This window comes from Setaria italica, chromosome VIII (assembly GCF_000263155.2).
Source record: "Setaria italica strain Yugu1 chromosome VIII, Setaria_italica_v2.0, whole genome shotgun sequence".
NCBI lineage: Eukaryota > Viridiplantae > Streptophyta > Magnoliopsida > Poales > Poaceae > Setaria > Setaria italica.
This window is the reverse complement of record NC_028457.1, coordinates 31,851,037-31,870,277: the sequence shown is the minus strand read 5'-3', so window position 1 is coordinate 31,870,277 and position 19,241 is coordinate 31,851,037. Positions and strand designations below refer to the sequence as shown.

General features: G+C 48.8%; 1 protein-coding gene across 1 annotated transcript; it reads right to left on the bottom strand.

The window, feature by feature from the left end:
* Positions 1-13,652: 13,652 nt before the first annotated feature.
* Positions 13,653-14,561, bottom strand: LOC101767560 (dof zinc finger protein PBF). The gene has a single exon (XM_004980635.1). The coding sequence runs from the start codon at positions 14,559-14,561 to the stop codon at positions 13,653-13,655; it is 909 nt and encodes a 302-aa protein (XP_004980692.1).
* Between the last annotated feature and the right edge of the window lie 4,680 nt (positions 14,562-19,241).

Here is a 19,241-nt window from a genome sequence, read left to right as displayed (position 1 = left end):
CGCCGCACCGCCGCCCCTTCCTCCACCTCCCCACGGCCATGCCACCGCCCGAGCTAGCCGACGGAAGCCTGCATGGCTTGCGAGGATGGTGGCGGTGAGGCGCCCTTTGTCTCCTCCTTCGTCCCTTGGCGGGCGCGACCACCATGGCTGCCGGAGGGAGCAACCGTGAGGCGGCACGCGGCGGGGTCGACGAGGCTGGATCCGGGGCCCACGGTGCTGGATCCGCTGTCGGCACGGTGGCGGTGGCCTCCCCCACGCAGGTTGGCGCCTCCCGCCCGACGTAGCGAGGGCCGCTGCTGGGGTGGCCGGGCCTCATGTGTGGGGACGGTGTCGACGTCTGGGCGAGCGAGGTGATGGCTGCGGGACGGACACGAGGAGCAAGACGGCAGCCCACGCGGGGTGTGGTGGCTGCGTGCCGGCGGCCGCCAGGCGCGATGCGCTGCATCTGAGTTAGCCGGCTAGGGCTGACAACGGCATGGAGGCGGTGATGTGCAACCGTAGCAGCTGGCGATGGAAGTAGGTGGCGACGGTGGAAGAAGGCTTGTGCTAGATCTAGGGCGCGGCGGCTCGCAGACGTAGTGGTGGGCTGGTGGCAGCACGCAAAGGCGCTGCGCGTGGGCAGCGAGCGGTGGAGGCTGCATGCGAAGGCGCTCCACGTGGGGAGCGGTGGTTGGATGGCGGGCTTGCGGCATGGAGGAGGCTTGGGGGCACGGTGTTGCGACGCCCCGGGGAGATGCACGACGACGCTGGGGTGGTGGCCACGTGCGAGGAGCAGAGATCGAGTGGTAGCGCCTCTGGGCGGCGATCGCAACGGAGATGGAGGTACAGTGGCATGGTGCATGGAGGCGCGGTGGCGGCGCCGCCCCAGCTAGGCTGCCATGGCTGTGGTCCGGGAATGCCGAGCCGTGACCATGCAATGAGGGGTTGGGATGCTCCGAACAAAAGCCCTCGCCAGCCTTCGTGCTAGTGGAGATGACGGCAGCACCCTAGGGCATCGTTTCCCCATCGGGGGTGTCATGTTGGAACTACAACCCTGTTGCATGGGATTTCTCTGGATGAAAACCCTGTCCAGATCCTGAATGAGCGACGACGACGCCATTGGCATCGTGCCCTCCTTGGAGGCATTGTCTCTAGAGACCCAACTCGGCTTGAGGCATTGCTGGTACATTGGTCATGGCGGTAGCAGCCGGTGGCAGCAATCCCACCACGTGGATGGGTATTGCAGAGCCCACGTGGAGGTGATCGCAGTTATGGTGGCAGCCAGGGGTTGTCGCATGGTTGTTGGATTTGGCTGCTTGCAGCAGACTGTGACGACTGGCATTGGCAACAGTCAGTGCGGCGTGGGACTGTGTCGGAGGATGGCGCTTGCAGCAATGGCATCGTGGGACGACTAGGCTTGCAGCAGACCGCGGCGGGTTTCTCAGCTTGGCTGGGCCATCCGGTGTGGTACATCGTCGGAAGACGGCACAAGCAACTTCTTTGGCTCGTTGACGAGGCGGCGGAGGCTATGTGCGTGGGTGAAGCAACGAGGCGAGGCCGACCTGCGGCGGCGGCTCAGCTGATTGATGGAGATATGGTGAAGTGGGGCAACATTGCTCACCACCCTGATGACGACAAAATAAACGGATCCATGACATGGTGTACCATGGTAGGCGCGGTGAGGCCCCCATGCGCGGTGTTTCTTTGAGACGATGAGAGCGAGGTGGAGTCGATGGCGGAAGTGGCGAGGCCCCCACGTGTTGTGCTATCGTGGTGGCGACTGCGAGGCAGCCTATGAGAAGTCCGGATTTGGTGGTATCACTCTGTCAGGTGGAGTGTGGTGTTTGCAACGGCACTTTGGTTGAGGGTCCCGTACAGCAGTGACCTTCTCGGTGTGGTGCAGTCTGCTTCTATCAGGTTCCTTGTTGACGCAGGATCATGCTTGGAGGTTTTGGTGACTACATGAGCGTGAATGTTGGTGGGTGCCGTGGTAACCTCCGGTTCTGCTGCTGTTGTCAGGTGGAGTCAAATCCACTAGAGATGTGTTGAGTTCGGCGCGTGTTGATGTCCCAATACAACCGATCGATGTGTTGTTTAATTGAGTTGAGTGCTATTGCGTGGTGCAGTACATCTTGATGACCCAATCCAACCTGCTAGTGATTGTTGTTGTTTTTTCTTTTTGTTGTTTTTGCCCAATCTGAGCTTTATCTTCTTTTTAATATAATCGTTAGCTCTCTTACCTGGTTCGTTTAAAAAAATAAGTATTTAGTATTCTACATATGGTCCTAAATTTGTACTATTAGCACTCCAGTATAGAAAAATTAAACAACTTGCGTCCTGAACCTGAACCAAAGAGGGCAAATTCCTGATGAAAGTAGTTTCATATAGTTGTTTTGGATGATGGCTATTTATACTCCAAATGTTCTCATTTAGCTTCTCAAGTCTGTAAGCTGCATAATAATTCAGAATGTTAGTGGTATTGGTAGGGTGTGGTGTCACACCCTGAAATTCAATTGAATTTCAGGATGTGAATAAAAGGAATAATTAAACAATGATTTTCTCATAATTTTAAAATTTTCCCAACATTTATTTTTCTTTACAGGGAATTTAGTATAGGAAAATTAATTGTTTGCTTTTCTAAATTATTAATGTTGTTCTGTGTCTGTACATTCATGCCGATGCATCTTGGTGTTTCTTGAGTGCAAAATTTTTAAAAATACGTTTAAACGTTGCCCAGGGCCTTCTGAGAATTTTCCATCTTTTTCTGGAATTTATTCTCCTCTTCCTAGAGCTAAATCTAATTTTTGGAAGGTTCTAAAATCCTTTTCACGAGCTCCAAGTATTTTATTTGAATTGATCGTGTCCCAATCTACCTCTAGGAATTTTCCTGGAATTTTTAGAATTTTTTTGGAATATTTTTCGTGGCTTAAATGAAGACCTAGATTTCTCTGGATTTTTATTTACACGGGAAATATATCCGGGCCAAGCCCATGGGCTCGGCCTACCTTTTTCCCCTCGGGCCACTTCCCGGCCCATTTGGCCCATCGGGCCTATCATCCGCCGCTGACCAACCTCGACGTGCGTGTTCGGGTGCCGCTCCACACGCCTATTAAGGTCGCAGCCGAGCCCTAGCACCGCGCCGCCCTAGCCTTTGCTGCTCCACCTCGCACCGTCCTACGCTCACGCAGCGTCGCAATCCTCCGTCTGCCGGAGACCAAGCCGTCGTCGCCCCTTGGCCACGCCGGATCGCCGCACCTGGACGTCCCCGGACCAAGCTAGTGCCGCCAGGAGCTTCGCGAGATCGAGCCGCACCCATTTTGCAATTCCTCGTCGCCATCTTGATGCTGGAGCGCCGCCGCCGCGGAGGATTTTGAGCCGGCCGCCGCCAGTTTCTGTTCGCCCGATTCCAGCCGGGACGCCGCGTCCCTGCCACCGGTTAGCACCTCCCCAAGGCCCCCTCCGCCTCCTCTATCTCCTGCACCGCCCGCCAGTGCCCCAACCGCTCGAAGCACCGGCGATTCGCCCGGCCAGAGTCCCTGGCGAGAGGTAAAAGAAGACCGGTGTTTTTCGGTTTAGCCCTTGGTGAACCCTGTAATTTTCCTCTTTTCTTTGTGTCTTGGCAAACTAGCAGATAACCCCCTGGATCTATTAGCTTTCCTAGATCCAGTCCAGCCCCTGCAATTTTGCAAATCTAACCCTATCCTTTAACCTTTTCGCAAGCACTACTCCTTGTGTCTTGCCAATCTTCTCAGCTAACCCTCCAAGTGTACGGTTAATTTCGTTTAGACCCCTGCAACCTCGTTTAACCCATAGATTCTACGTTTTAGCTCCGTTTTAATCCGTTCAAGTTGTGTTAGCTTCATAACAACATAGATTGCATGTTAGTGGTGATGTTTGCCTTCACGCCTATTTTTAAAAATAAATTTGATATTAAATTGATTAATGCCTGATAACCGAGTTCTTTTCTAAATAAAATCTATTTAGTGTTATACACCGTTTTTCAAAATAACTGTTAATTTGATTAATGCCTACTTCATATCCTCTTCTAAATAAAAGCTAATTAGGTTATATATCGTTTTTTCATGAACTAAAGTTAATTTGATTAATGCCTCTCTAAATAATTCTTCCAATTAAAAGCCACTTAGAGTTATACCTCGATGTTTCATAAATTAAATTCAATTTGATTAATGTTTATTCAATTGGCTTTCTAAATAAAAGCTACATAGGTTATATCTCAAGTTTTTATAACTAAATGTTAATTCAACTAATCTGAATATAAATGTGTTTTTAATATAATTTGATTAGTTGAACTCGAAATATAAACTTGTACCCTTAAATGCTTTTTCATGCTTCTTCTAAACTCAAATGTTAATTTACATAAATTGTACTTCAATATTTATAAATAAAATTGGACTAAGTTTTACATCGTCTTTTCTTATGAAAATATAAATATCACTTGATTAATTCTGACTAAGGATATTTCTCTGAAATATCGTTACATTGTTTTTCTCAACTAAAATAAATGCAGCGCGTAGCTCTTATCTTTTCTTTTATAATTCAAATCTCTCGATAGCTTTATCTTTTCAACCATAGTTCCATTTTAAGCGTTCTTTACGTTCGCGTAATCTTAGAATCGAGCCATGTCCTTTAGTACGCTCTTTTATAGCATGTATTTTGTTTTGGTGTATTATTCTTAGTTGTACTTGTTTGTTGCTTGTATGTTTGTTACGATGTTTGCTCCGAGTAGAAGGATCGCCATTTAGAAGTTTTGAGGAGTAAGAGTTTCAAGAAAGCAAGAAGCTGAAGAGCAGTAAGAGTAACTTTTTGTTGGAGAAAGGCAAGTGTCCCTAACCATCCTTCTACCTATGCTTTGTTAATAATATTATGATAATGTTTAATCAGAACATGGAGCGACCACCCAGGAAAACAGTGCTACCACAAGACTAAATGGCTCTGGTCTTGGCTGAATAATTAGACACTCTAGTCTGGGGTAATCTTATCGAAAGGGCAAGAGGGGCGACAGCAGATGGGGTATAGCACTCACTCTCTTGGGAAGTGGGCTTTGCTAAGGCACTGTACTCACTAGGGGTCTGTTATGCTCTGCTACTGATCCGAAAACCTTAGCGGGTTACCACTTACTAGCGAATCTTTGTAAAGGCCTCGTAACGTCCCTATGCAATCACACCTCAGAAGTGTGGTATGGTGCCTAGCTAGCACTGCATGGTTGGGTCCAAAGTTCTTTGAACTTTTATGCGACTTGTGGGTAAATATGTGCAACCTCTACAGAGTGTAAAACTGATCGATCAGCTATGCTCACGGTCAAGAGCGGCCTGGACCCTCACATGATTAACTAAACTTGAAGATGGACTTAAATCATTATTCTGGTTATTTCTAGTGGCCTTGCTAAGTAGCAACCATAAGTATACTCACCCTTGCTTACTGCTGCTTAGAAGAAGGTGGTGTGTGAAGTATTCCGGAGATAATGCAGAGTTCTAGGAGTACACAACCCCCTGTCGTTTGCTTGTGAAGTTTGGAGCCTCCGTTTCTAGGATTAAGCTGTGTATCTCTGATGGGTTCGTAAGTCTTTATTGTGTTTCTTTACGTGATACTGTTGCTGTTATTCACTTATGATGTCACTATATGTATGAAACTTGATCCTGGCATACATATAGGTAGCACTTGATTTTGTCCATAAAACCGGGTGTGACACGTGGCCTGTTGTGTAGGAAGTAGCGATGGGAAATAGAAGGTCGGGGCTTGAAGCTAGTGCGATGGGGAGACGCCGTGCTGGTTGCACGTCGTCGAGCTGGGAGGTGAGGGAAACGTGGAAGAGCTGGGCAACGATATCCCTTTGATATTATTGCTTGCCTAATTCCCTAGTACAATTGGGTTTATATATCATCCCTACTACAAAGGAGAATCCTAACCGATTACTCTTTGGCCAAACAAAGACCTAAACCAACTCTATCTTATCTGAATAAGACTCTAACTAACTGGGCTGCTGCCCTAGGGCACTTGGGGCTGCTGCCGGCACCTCCTATATGGTATGCCGACCATAACATCTCTCCCTGCCTTGGCAAACAGCTCGTCCTCAAGTTGAAACTCTGGAAAGGACTGTTTGAACTGCGCTAAAGGTTCCCAAGTGGCCTGACTCGCATCCATGCTAGCCCACTAAACACGAACATCCCAAATGCCGCACCGAACATGAGCCTGCAGTACCTTGGCTGATAGGGGAAGGAAGTGGCCATTTTCCAGCATAGGAAGTGGAAGCGTCTGTGCCGGCGGATCACCATGGAACTGCTTGAGGAGCCCCATATGGAACACATCATGGATTCGGGCACCAGTAGGAAGGCGCAGCTGATAGGCGACCTTGCCAATGTGCTCCACAATCTGAAATGGTCTTGCATACCGGGGCCTCAACTTGCCTTTAGGGCAATCAGCCAATAACAGGGCTTGGCGATGAAGAAGGCGCAGCCATACCCAATCACCAACATCGAACTGCAGCTCCCTGTGATGGTCATTGTAGTAGGGCTTGGAGTACTCCTATGCTTGCAACAACTGATAACGAACTTCAGCTATGAATATGTCGCGTTCCCGCAGCAACTCCTCCACCGCGGGCAATGTTCTGTCCCTGGCGAGTAAGGTAGCATGGCTGGAGGTGGTCGGCCATACAACACCTCAAACGGGGATGTTTGGAGGTATGAATGGAAGGATGTGTTGTAACAATATTTTGCCCAAGGCAGCCAAGCAACCCATGCCCGGGGATGATCACCGGTGATGCACCAAAGATACATAGCAATCGTCTTGTTGACCACCTCGGACTGACCATCTATTTGTGGATGAAATGGCGTGCTCATCTTCAATTTCACACTGGCAAGTCTGAACAACTCCCGCCACATAGTGCTTGTGAAAACCGGTTCACGGTCACTGACAATGGATTCCGGAAACCCATGCAGCCGGACAATACCTCAAAAAATGCCTTGGCCACGGAAGCAACAGTATATGGATGACTGAGGGTGATGAAATGCACATATTTGGAGAATCTATCCAAAACGGTGAGGATGACAGACTTCCCGTGAACCTTGGGAAGCCCCTCAATGAAATCCATGGCAATGTCCGCCCAAACACGCGATGGAACCTTTAGTGGTTGCAACAGTCCTGCTGGCTATAGTGTTTCTGTCTTGTTGCACTAACATGTGAAACAAGACCGCACAAACTCACGGGCCAGGCGTTGGTCATGAGGAATATGGAAGTTAGTACACAACCGTTGGAGGGTCTTCTGAATCCCCTCATGACCAACCGTGTGCGCCATATGGAGCACCTTGCAGGCATGCTAAAATGCGCCGGCCATAGAGAACCAGCCCATCCTGTACACTCCAAGGATCTCCCAACTGGCCAGCAAGTATGTCATCATGGGTGCCGCGCAACTCATCTATCTTCTTGGTGTCACGCTTGATGTCAGCCAAAAACTGAAAAGATGGTCAAGAAACCGCCTGCACAGCTGTCTCCGGGGCATCATGGTGTGATAAGGCATCAGCCACCATGTTCAGGCAGCCGGGGCGATACTCGACTATGTAATTGTAACCAAACAGCTTGATGATCCATTGGTGTTGAGGGATAGTAGAGAGGCGCTGGTCCAGCATATATTTGAGACTGTAGTGGTCAGTGCGGAAGATGAAGCGGCGGCCCCAAAGATACGACCGCCAATGGCACACAGCTTGAGCAATCCAATTAGTTCTCGCTCATATGCCGCAATCTTCAAGTGACGAGCAGCAAACGGTCTACTAAAGAACGCTATAGGCCTGGCCCCCTGGTGCAAAACAGCGCCAAACCTGGACCCCGAAGCATCACAATCCACTAGAAACTCTTTGTCAAATGTAGGCAGTTGCAGACCAGGAGCTGTGGACAACGCCTTCTTCAATGCGGACATGGTTGTTTCAGCCTCAGTGGACCATAGCAAACCCTCCTTGCGCAGCAACTTAGTCAATGGTTTGGTGATGATCCCGAACTCTTTGATGAACTTGCGATAATACCCCATGAGGCCGAGGAAACCGCGGAGGCCACAGGCCGACCGTGGGGTTGGCCAAGTCATCACGACTGCCACCTTGTCTGCGTCCATGGCCACACTGTCCCCTGAGATGACATGGCCAAGGTAGGCGATGGACGTACACCAAACGAACACTTTGAGCACTTGGCAAAGAGGGAGTTGGCGCGAAGCATGGCGAGGACTGCACGAACATGTTGCAAATGCTTCGCCCAAGTAGCACTGTAGATTAAGATGTTGTCAAAGAACATAAGGACAAAGCAGCGGAGGAACGGGCGAAGCACCTCATTCATGACGACATCACCAAAAACTCGAAGTGACCATGGTGTGTACGGAACACCATCTTCTCAATGTTGTCCGGGTGGACACAGACTTGATGATAGCCTGAATGGAGGTCCAACTTGGTGAAGAAATGGGAACCGCGTAACTGATCCAGTAACTCATCCACCACCGGAATAGGGAACTTGTCCTTGACAGTCACTAAGTTGAGTGCCCGATAATCCACGCAGAAGCACCATGTGTCGTCTGGCTTATTCACAAGCCAGACAGGCATTGAAAATGCCGAGGTGCTCAGGCGAATAATGCCTTGTTCTAACATCATCTGACACTGCTTCTCTAACTCATCCTTCTGAAGCTGTGGGTATCTGTAAGGCCAGACTACCACTAAAGCTATGCCAGGCAACAAGTGGATGTGGTGATCACAGGCGCATGCTAGAGGCAATCTCGATGGCTCATCAAACACGGTGCTAAACTCCAGCGGTAGGTGATCCATCAAATTAGAACCAGCACCACTAACGGTGCGCACCGCGGGCTCTTGAATGTCATCCCTGGCTGATTCAATCCCTTTCCAAAACCCTCGGCGGTCACCACACCAGAAAGCCATACATAGATCATTGAAGTCCCACAAGATTGGGCCCAAAGTGCGGAGATATTTCACCCCCAAAATCACATCAAAGGAGCCCAATGGAATGACGTAGCAGTTGATGGAGAAAGCTTCTATGCTGATGGTGATAGGGACATCCAGGGCGCAGCCTTCATAGACAATCTTGTTGCCGTTAGCAACACCGATGCGCAGAGCCATATATGACGAATGGGCATGCCCAAGTGACAGGCGACGACGCTGTTGGCAAAGTTGTGGGTGGAGCTGGAGTCTAGAAGGACATGCAAGAACTTGGAGCTGCATCGTATCCTCGATCCGGATGCCCGTGAGTACATGGAGGGAGATAGTCGGCGTGGCATCATCCGTGTCCTGATCAGGGAACTTCGTCCTTCCATCGTCGTCATAGTCCGCGACCTCGATGTAGAAGAGGCACTAGTAGCGGTGGCTGCAGACGTACTGCTCATCGTAGTTATAGCAGAGGCCCTGCTTGCGGCATTCCAGGAGCTCGGCTGGGGATAACCGGCGGAACGGGTGCGGCGGGGCAGAAGCGCCTTGCGGTGTAGGAGATGGTGCTGCTGGTGTAGATGTCGGGGTAGTACCGCGCGAAGCCACTGGGGCAGGGAAGGAAGGCCAGGCTGATGAGCGAGGTGGCCAGCTTGGTGTGGAATCCTCCGATGCCTAGGAATGGTGCTCATAAGCTCATGCCAACGACATGGCCACTTGCAGGTCCTCGGAGTTTTGGAGCTCAACATCGACGTTAATCCGCTCCGGGAAGCCAGCCGTGAAGAGTTGCACTTGTTGATGAGGCGCCAGACAATCAGAGTGGCATAGAAGGGCGAGGAAGCGTTCCTGGTACTCGGCCACCATGGAGCGGAACTGTAGTGGCGCCAACTCACCCAAGGATTGCTCCGGAGAGGTGGACCGAAGCGCTGATTGCACAACTCCTTGAAATCAGACCACGATGGAGGCCTAGAGTCACGTTCTAGCATGAAGTACCAAGTCTGGGCTGTTCCCATCATGTGATATGACACTAGCCAGACTTTATCCTCCTCCAAGGTGCGTTGGCCGTGGAAAAACTGCTCGTAGGATTGAGCCAGCCGAAGGGATCTTCCTTGCTGTTGAAGGTGGGAAACTCAAGATTGTGGAAGCGAGGAACGGCTGGCCCGGCGACCGACTGACCTAGGATAGGAAGGTTGTTGGCGGCGGTAGGCAGTGGTAGCGGTGGCATTCTTGGAGAGGGGGGAAACTGGATGTTCAAGATGGAGGTGTGCTGGGAACGCGCAGGTGGAGGAACATAACTTGCGGGGGCAACGACGGAAGCGGCGGTGGTGGAAGTAGGCGGCAGATTGCTGTCGTTGGGCATGCCAAACAGACGAGCAATCTGAAGAGCAGCAGAATCGGTGGGGCGGTTCTCCACCTCAGCGATGCGAAGGTGTTGGGCGGCGAGTTGTTTGGAGATGTTTGCCAATTGGCGTTGAATGGCGAGCAAGATGGACTCGCCGCCATCTAGCTGTGTACTAGCGGAAGCGGCGGCGGCGGCGCTGTCTGCGTCAGATGAATCGGCACCCGGCATCCCTGATACTAGATTGGTAGGGCGTGGCCTGTTGCGTAGGAAGTAGTTATGGGAAACAGGTGGTCTGTAGCTCTTGCCAAGGAGCATAAGAACTGTCTAAATAGAATAAAAGCTTGTTCGGGTGAAATAAAATTTCATATAGAAGGAATAAAATGCTAGCTTCTACACATGAAACAAATCATAAAAAAACTCATGGAACAAAATATGTACGCGTGGCTTGCGAGGCAAGAACTACTTTACTAGAACAAAGAAATTATTTAGATGGAACAAAACTTTTATGCATAAGGAACAAACAGTCTATACACTTGGAACAGATCATGAAGAATTGTCAAAAAAAAAACTTGTATTCCTAGTCTAGCTAATAAGAACTATCTAATTATACATCTATAAAACAAAAAATTATGCAGCTAGAGCAACAGTTTATAAACCAGGAACAAAATCATACCTACTCTTTGAATCATATTACGGTTCAATGAGACATGAAAAAAAATGAGAGAAAAGATAAAAAAACACTTCTCAAAGGCGATTGGTGAATCCCAGAAAGTTGTTTCGATCTTCTCTGCAAACGAAGTTGTGTTTTTTTATCTTCACCATGGAGAAAAGGAGGGTAAGCTATTTTTTTATTTCTTCACATACGCGTAGAAGGGTGATTTCTTAAGATTGAAAGGGTGAAATAGTAATTACATGATAATACCCTGTAACCGTTAGCTGTTCAGGCTGATGGGCAAGACTAGCTAGTGTAATCTGAGTGTCAGGAAATCACTTCAACTTTACTAGGATGATTTTGAATAATTTTTGATGTAGGCATTGGCAGATATAAAAAAACACCAAAGCATAATTTTTTGATGTAGGCATTATTAGACGGCAAACCTGGGCATTCCGGTACTGCATACAGTAATTGTGTAGCATCTGTTAGTACAACGACAGAGATAGAGAGCACTACAAAAATAGAGAGCACGCTATAATGTTTCTATATATGATTAGACGTTAGTACGTAACATGTACTCGCAGCAGATTGATGATTGTATTCGATCCTAAAATGTATTGCTTTGTTTAGAATCGAGTAGAAAAATTACAAGACTAGTAGCTTGAAAACGTAAATGAAACTTGTACACACATTTCCAGCGTAGAAAATTGAAGAATGGAGCTATGTGGTGCACTGAAGACAACTTGAGACACTCTGTTTGGCAATACAACACTATAACCTATAGTGAAATTGAGGAGCACATTTTATAGGGATGCATAACAATATATAGTAGACTGACGTTATCCTTCTGGCTCCAGCCTTCTTAGTAGCATCGAAACTGAAAACCATACAATGTCCAAAAATCACTGGCTATCCCATATCATGAGTTCATGACTGCCAAAGATTGTTCTCCATGCAGCTAAGCTGTCATTCTAATGATTTCTTCAATAGTTTTCGTCTGTTGTGGCCTTTTAGGCATGTTTTTTTTTATGTGTGTGGCATGTCTGAGGTGGGCGTGTGTGTTTGTGCGTGAACATGTAACACCCTGGTTCTTAGTCTCTTTTATAATTCACTAAAATTTTAATATTTTAAAATTTGTAACCAAAACCCATATGCATATATTTATTTAACATCTTTAGGAATGATTAAAATTATTTCTTAATTTAATTAACCTTTCATAAAGCAACCCCTAATACTTGTGTTGCATTTGATTGCTTCTAATCCTAGACCTGTCTAATTCCCATAACTTATACAAATTTGATGATAACAAAACCCAATACCTCACAAGCCCCCTAAATCTATCCCTAAACCCGAATTTAGTTTTGGGATGAAATCTCTACTCCTCCTTAACCCGGCCCACGTGGCCCTTTTATCCACTTTCCATCTCGGGCTGGCACAATCTCGGTTCCCGGACTGCTAAGCCCTCTGCCAGTGCCCTGCTCCCTCTTTTAGGCCGTGTTTGTTTCAGCTTTTTTGAGTAGCGATTCTCTGGAAATCTAGCTACCTTGAGAAGCTGCTGTCCACATAATCTGCTGGTAGGAGAATCGAGGTGTTTGGCAACTTGATTTTTTTTGTTTCAGCCCCCTTCTACAGCGTGTGGATCGGCCTCCCCTTCCTTCTCGTCTCCTCCGACTCTCCTTGCTTCTTGGCACGCAGACCGGCCGGGAGGGTGCGGAGGGGCTAGTGGCGGGGCACAGCAGAGCGCGGAGGGGAGCGCAGGGGCCTCCGGCGGGGCATGGCTGGGCGCGGAGGGGCCTCCGGCAGGGCGGGCGAGGCTAACGGCGAAGCTCGATGGGGAGCGGAGGGGCCTCCGGCGGGGCCTCCGGCGGAGGACGGCAGGGCGCGGAGGGGAGTGCAGGGGCCTCCAGCGGGGCACGGCAGGGCGCGGAGGGGCTGACGGCGAAGCTCGATGGGGAGCGGAGGGGCCTCCGGCGGGGCCGACGGCGGAGCACAGCAGGGCACGGAGGGGAGTGCAGGGGCCTCCGGCGGGGCACGGCAGGGCGCGGAGGGGCCTCCGGCAGGGCGGGCGGGCGGGAAGCGGAGGGGAGCGTAGGGCCTCCGGTGGGGCTGACGGCGGGGCGAAGGCCTCGCGCGGAGAGATGAGCGGGGCGAAGGCCTGGCGCTGGAGAATCGGCGGGATTTTCCCGCAAGCGACCCCCCGCCCGATTCTCCCAATTCCCATCTCACGTTAATACTTCGGCTCGGGAGAAAATCGGATTGCTGGAGAATCCACCGAGAATCGTGGTGTTTGGGAGGCTTGTTCGATTTTTTCCACCAGAATCGGCCCTAGAATCCTAAACAAACACGGCCCTAGACATGTCGTTCATACATTATCTATAGCTAGGTAGTGTAACACACAGCCCACTTCGTCGATCAAGAGACCAGGGTACACAACAAAATCTTTAAACTAATTAACAAAGAGGCGGAGGAATGAAGAGAATATCATCCACTGGAAATGAAATTATCCTATAAATGCAATTATCTAGTTGAATATGCAAACTAAATTCTCCCATACATGAACTAACGCATGGAAATGATGAAGGAAAAAATGCATGTGTGATGCACGATGACTATTTTGCCATCATGACCACAAACTCGCTAATTATTAACTAGACCAGTACTACTAGTTCTGAATTGCATTGGCTGCTGGGTTTCCCTTCCTTTATTTTCTTCTTTTTTATTGATCATGATCAGACGACGACATGGATGATCAGATCGATCCTTGCCAGTAGTACTCGACCCCGCTGCTGCTGCCTGTTGCCCCACCGCCATTGTTGTTGTTGTTCTTGTCCGCACGGCCATCACCACCAACAACCTGCTGCTCCGGCGCTGCTGACGACGGCCACTGCTGGGGCCCACTACCGCAAGCAGCAGCCAAAGGGAGCTTCAGTGCCTGATCCATACCCTGCAGGGGCCCCACCAGCTGTTGGTCAGATGAGCCACCCATCATCCCATGCCCATGCTGATGCATCGCACCAAATGAAGGTGGCACCGGAAGAAATGGCAGCGCCGCCATCCCGCCATCAGGAAACCCTCCTCTAAGAATGCCGACTAAAGATGGCATCGTGCCTGTAGGGTTGGAAGGCAGAGACAATGGTGGGAAGGGCAGGGAGTGGTGGTCACTGCCGGGGAGCTCGCCGAAGCTGCCGCTGCCTGCTGACATGAACGTCGGGAGCACGTTGGGGAAGTTGGCGGGCATAGGTGTCGTAGTAGTAGGCATCATCATCAGTTGTTGCGTGAGGTTCATCTTGTTGGAGTCGTTAGAGGTCGAGGATGGTGCTGGTGGTGCCGAGGAGGAGGAGGAGGATGAGCCCCCGGCGCGGCTCTGCTTGTTCTTCCGGGAGCTGCCGCCGATGGGGACCTTGCGGAGGGTGCCACCTTGCGTCCAGTTGCGGCGGCAAGCCTTGCAGAAGTAGCGCGGCTGCGTCATGCTGTTGTTGTTATAGTAGCAGAACTTGGTGTTGGTGGAGTCGCAGCGCGGGCAGTTGAGCCCCTGCTCCTGCTGCGGCCGCGGCTTACGCTCCCCACCGCCGCTCGCCGCCATCTGCTGCTGCCATGCCTGCTTGGCCTTGACGTTCCTAGCTGCAGCAGCTTCCTCCCTAGGTGGTGATGCCACCATCGCCGCCTCCTGCACCAGATCATTAGAGGAGTATACAATGCACACTCAGATTTTATATATGTAGCATGCAACAAAAAGGAATATAAATAATCATGTGATATAAGCAAAAAGATAGGATGACATGCAAGATGATGGATCAATTCTATAAAGATGCGGTGAGCGGCGTGCAAACTAGCTTATATTCCGGCCCATGGATGGAAATTTAACCAATGTAGTATGAACTCATTTCAGCATGCCAATTACAAAAATGAGCATTTCCAGCCCGCCAACGTACACCTGAATTCTGGACCAATCCACATGATCCACCGGCCCATTTTTCCAGCCCACTTTATCCAAGCTTTTCTATGGAACAATCACAACTTTCCTGTAGCGTCCGACCATAGCCTATTGCATCTCCTAAATTTTAAGCCATCGATTCCATGAGATCAAACAACCCATCTGTCCATCATATTTATTTTATTTTGATTGATCATGGCCCACTTGTAGAAGTAGAATCGGATGGTAGCCTGTATAGACGTGTCCTAAATTTTGGGCCGTCAAATCAAGTGATCCAGCAACCCATTTCTTCACCCCGACTTCTTTTCTCTCCATCAACCATGACCATCCCATAAGGATCCCACATAATTCTTAATTCGTGTACCTAGTGACCCATTTATACACCCCAATTATTTTCTCTCAAATCGATCACGACACCCTCTCTCCCCTTATCCAAATGTAGATTATTTGGGCATATCCTAAAATTTTGGACCATTAATTAATGTGATCCAACACCCATTTCTCTACCTCTCTCCTCTGCCCCCGATCGATCATGACATCAATTCATCTGATTAGATTTCAGGACATCAATTCATCTGATCTAACGGCCCATTTCTCCAACCCCCTTATTATCTCTCGATTGATCACGTCCTTTACGAGCCAACCATAGCCTATTTTGGGCATGTCCTAAATTTGGACGGTCGATTCATATCATCCAATTGCCCATTTCTCTTCCCCCCTTCTTTTCTCGATCAATGATGACCCTCAAAGGATCCTGCCATTGCCTATTTGGGCAAATTCTATACTTTGGGCTGTCAGTTCATGTGATCCAATAGCCCATATCTCCATCCCACTTATTTTTTTTATCGATCATGATCCTCCCATAAGATCTTGCTATAGCCTACATGGGCAAGCCCTCAATTTTGGGCTGTCAACTCATGTGATCAAACAGCCCATTTATTTCCCTACCCAGTTCAATCCAAACTTTTCTTCCGATCGACCCTCCCGTAGGATACAAGCAGAACCTATTTGGGCATGTCCTAAACTTTGGACTGTCGATTCATGTGATCCAACAGCCTACTTCTCCAACCCACTAATTTCTCAATCTAGTTATTGGGCTTTTCCTAAATTTGGGCCATCAATTCATTTGATCCAACGGCCCATGTTACACCTATTTAATCTAATCTTTCTCCCCATAGATCCCGAGATCCCTACCCTCCCGTTCTACCGCCGCCACCCACAACTCACCCCTAGAGTCTCCGTCCCCCATCAGCATTACCTAATTTCTTGACTATCATGACCTTCTCTATTATGCCCTCACCCTGTGAATCATTAGCTCCTCTTATCCGATGGCTCCCCCTGACCAGATTTGTCGTTGCACATACTCAATTGGCTTCTATAGGATGATGACTTGACACCTCCCATCTCCGTTCCTGTTTATCACTACCATCGGTGCACCTTTCCCTTTCACTCGCTACACTCCAAAAAAACGAGGCCCCTACACTGAATCCTCACCTCATTGGCATGTCACTGGAATCGGAGAAAGTACGATTATGTAGGTTTTATCACCTCAAGGATGGAGTGGCATCTGATACAAACAAATTCCGGGTAAAATTATCTTTCCCCTTATATCCTATAACTTGCTACTAGCTTTTGAGGCATATACATATAGTAGTACTTGTCAACAATGCACGGTGATTAATGGATCTGCAAGTGAATAGAGAAAAAACTAGAGGAGGAAAATCTTTAGTCCCTCGGTCTTTATATATGCAACTACCAAATAAAAAAAAAAGATAGATCGATCCACGCCTTAATTCATCTTTGAATTGGTTTGGTAGTTGATCTGCTCCATGGAGGAGAATATGCATGGATACATTATCGATCGAGTATTTGTGCTGATGTACACCTCAACTCCTAGCAGCTAGCTATGATGCTACTCTTAGTTGGGGAGGTAAAACCAAATCATGTTCACGCGTTATCGACCGAGCTAGTTCACCACCACACCCAAAAGAAGTAGCATTTATAAATACACACAGATCGATCGATCTGTATATGGAAGGAAGGATGGAGGGAGTATCTAGGGAAAATGAGAAATGGAGGAATAATGAAACAAATCACGAATGGAGTAGTTACCTGCTTGTTCTGCAGAGTAGATGGCGCATTAGTGTTGCTGGTGGTGCTGGAGATCATGTCCATGGATCCTTCCTTCCGCCAAACTATATATACCAAATTAATAAAGGATCGATGAGGTCACAAAATAATTTAAGCCATGATCGATTGACCCAAGCAAATCAAACCCGTTGTGGAACACCTTACCAGCAAGGAGTTGAGGATGGAGGACGGACTGACAACGGACTGACAGCCTCCGATCTGATCCCTCTCGTCACTGGGGAGGAAGAAGGAAGAGTGAGAAAGATATAGCCCCTGAGAGATGCCTTCAGTTGTATATAGAGAGAGGGATGGGTGGATGGTGTGAGGACCTGGACGTATTGTGGGCTGCTGGAGATGGAGCCACCGGTGAGGTGGAAACGTTAGGACGATTTTCCGTGAAAGCAACCACGCGGCATGGCAGCTAGATGATGACGCACGCACGACATGATGGTCCCCCCTCTCTCGCGGGAGAACCATGCATGGTCTGCAGCCCGCCCATCGAGAGAATCTTTCCAGGTCTCCTCTTTTGTTTGCATATACAACAGAAACGGTGTAGACACTAACAATCCAGACATGGTGCATTGTTGTCTTCATGCATCATCTTCTTCCACTGCAAGCAAGGCAACCCTTCCTCCTCGTCCTTGTTAAATTCTTACTTGAATTACTATACATTGATGGATCCATATATAACCTAATTGGGAAAAGCTATATTGTACGCGAGTCTTTTTGAAGCCTTCCGCATTCAATTTTTTTTATGTTGAACAGAGGTGGACTCAAACTATGGTGATAGCGGTTTTGAGCTCAAGCGAACTCTAGCGAGAAATTAGGGTTCACGATTCGGGTACGAGGTTTAGGGTTCGAAATTGCTTGAGTCTAGCCGGCTTAGAAGGAGGGCCGCCAGCGGCAGTCCGGCCTTGTGATGGTGGCGGGCGTGTGGGTGCTGAGGCAATGCGGTGGGGATGTCACTGCCGTGGCTGGTGGAGGACATTCGGTAAGTGCGGTTTGGTTAGGAGTGACGACAACGAGGATGGCTATGGCAGGAGGGGTCGAAAGGGAGCTGCCACGACAGGCTAGAGTCTCGGTGTGGTCCTTCTATTTTTTTTTAATTTTTTAGTCGGACCATCCCTGGAAATCCATTTTCAGGTATGGTTTAAAATCTGCACCGGCAAATGCTTGGTTTGTAGCTGCAAAAAGCAGCTGCTGATGTAATTAGAACTGGAAATATGATTTTACCCGTGCCTACAAACTGTTTATATAGTAGTATTGTATATCTTTTTCAACATCGAGGTCCTCCTTCTCTTTTAATTGATGTCGATTCACTAGATGAATTGGTTTAAAGTTTCCCTTTCAGTCTCACACACAACCTAATGCAGTCACTAGTGGCTGTTGTCTTCTTCCGAGGCCACCAGCATCATCTTCTGGCTGGATGGCAGGCCACGCGCAGAGGCTCAGATGAGCACGTGGAATGTGCTACGGGTGCATGCCTAGGCCACGACAATCCAGGGATTTTTACGAGCACCTCGAGCAGAAAATTTTTTCCCAGGGATTTTTCACACCTGTTACGCCGCCGTTAGTGAACTGCCTTCCAGTGTCCACTTCACATTAGTATTTCTCCATGATCGGGTTTATCTACTCTTCTTCTCTTTAAACTTCTCCGGGATTTCTTGCTGACTGCAAAGCCGCACGTGCACTGGAGCAAAGTGCACTTGTTAGTGGAGCCCATTAATGGAGCCCACTGTGTAGTAGGCCCCTTACTCTAGATGTGCATATATGTGAAGCCGGTTGATTCCCCGCCCTACACACCAACTAATTCCGCCCCTTAAATTTCACATGCTAGTTAACCAGAAGGAAGACAAGGCAAAAACTTATGGCGCTCCCAGCCATATCCGTAACTTCTTCACACCACATGTCCAAGCACCATCCACTACTACAAAATGAGCCATCCCCAATAGTATATTACTGCCGGTTAATATAAAACCAATGGTGATAGAGTATCACAACCGATTTTACAGTAAAACCCGGCGGTGAAAAAGACCATCACCGCCGGTTTGTATTACGAAGCGGCGGTGATAACTGGCAGTGGTATGTGCTTTGGATCCAAAATATTTATGAATTCCAGTTTCAATAGACCTCACGTCCGCACCCCTGGCCCACTCTCCTGTCCACCCCTCCCCCAGTACCCCCACCCCACACTTATCCGCTCATCCCCTCATCCTCTCACCCGCCACCCCTCTCTCTCCCCCAGCCGAATCCTCTACGCTCTCTCGTCACCGG

Bases quoted from the DNA above. Each gene is read 5' to 3' on its own strand.
- LOC101767560 (XM_004980635.1), bottom strand. From the start codon at position 14,561: ATGGTGGCATCACCACCTAGGGAGGAAGCTGCTGCAGCTAGGAACGTC.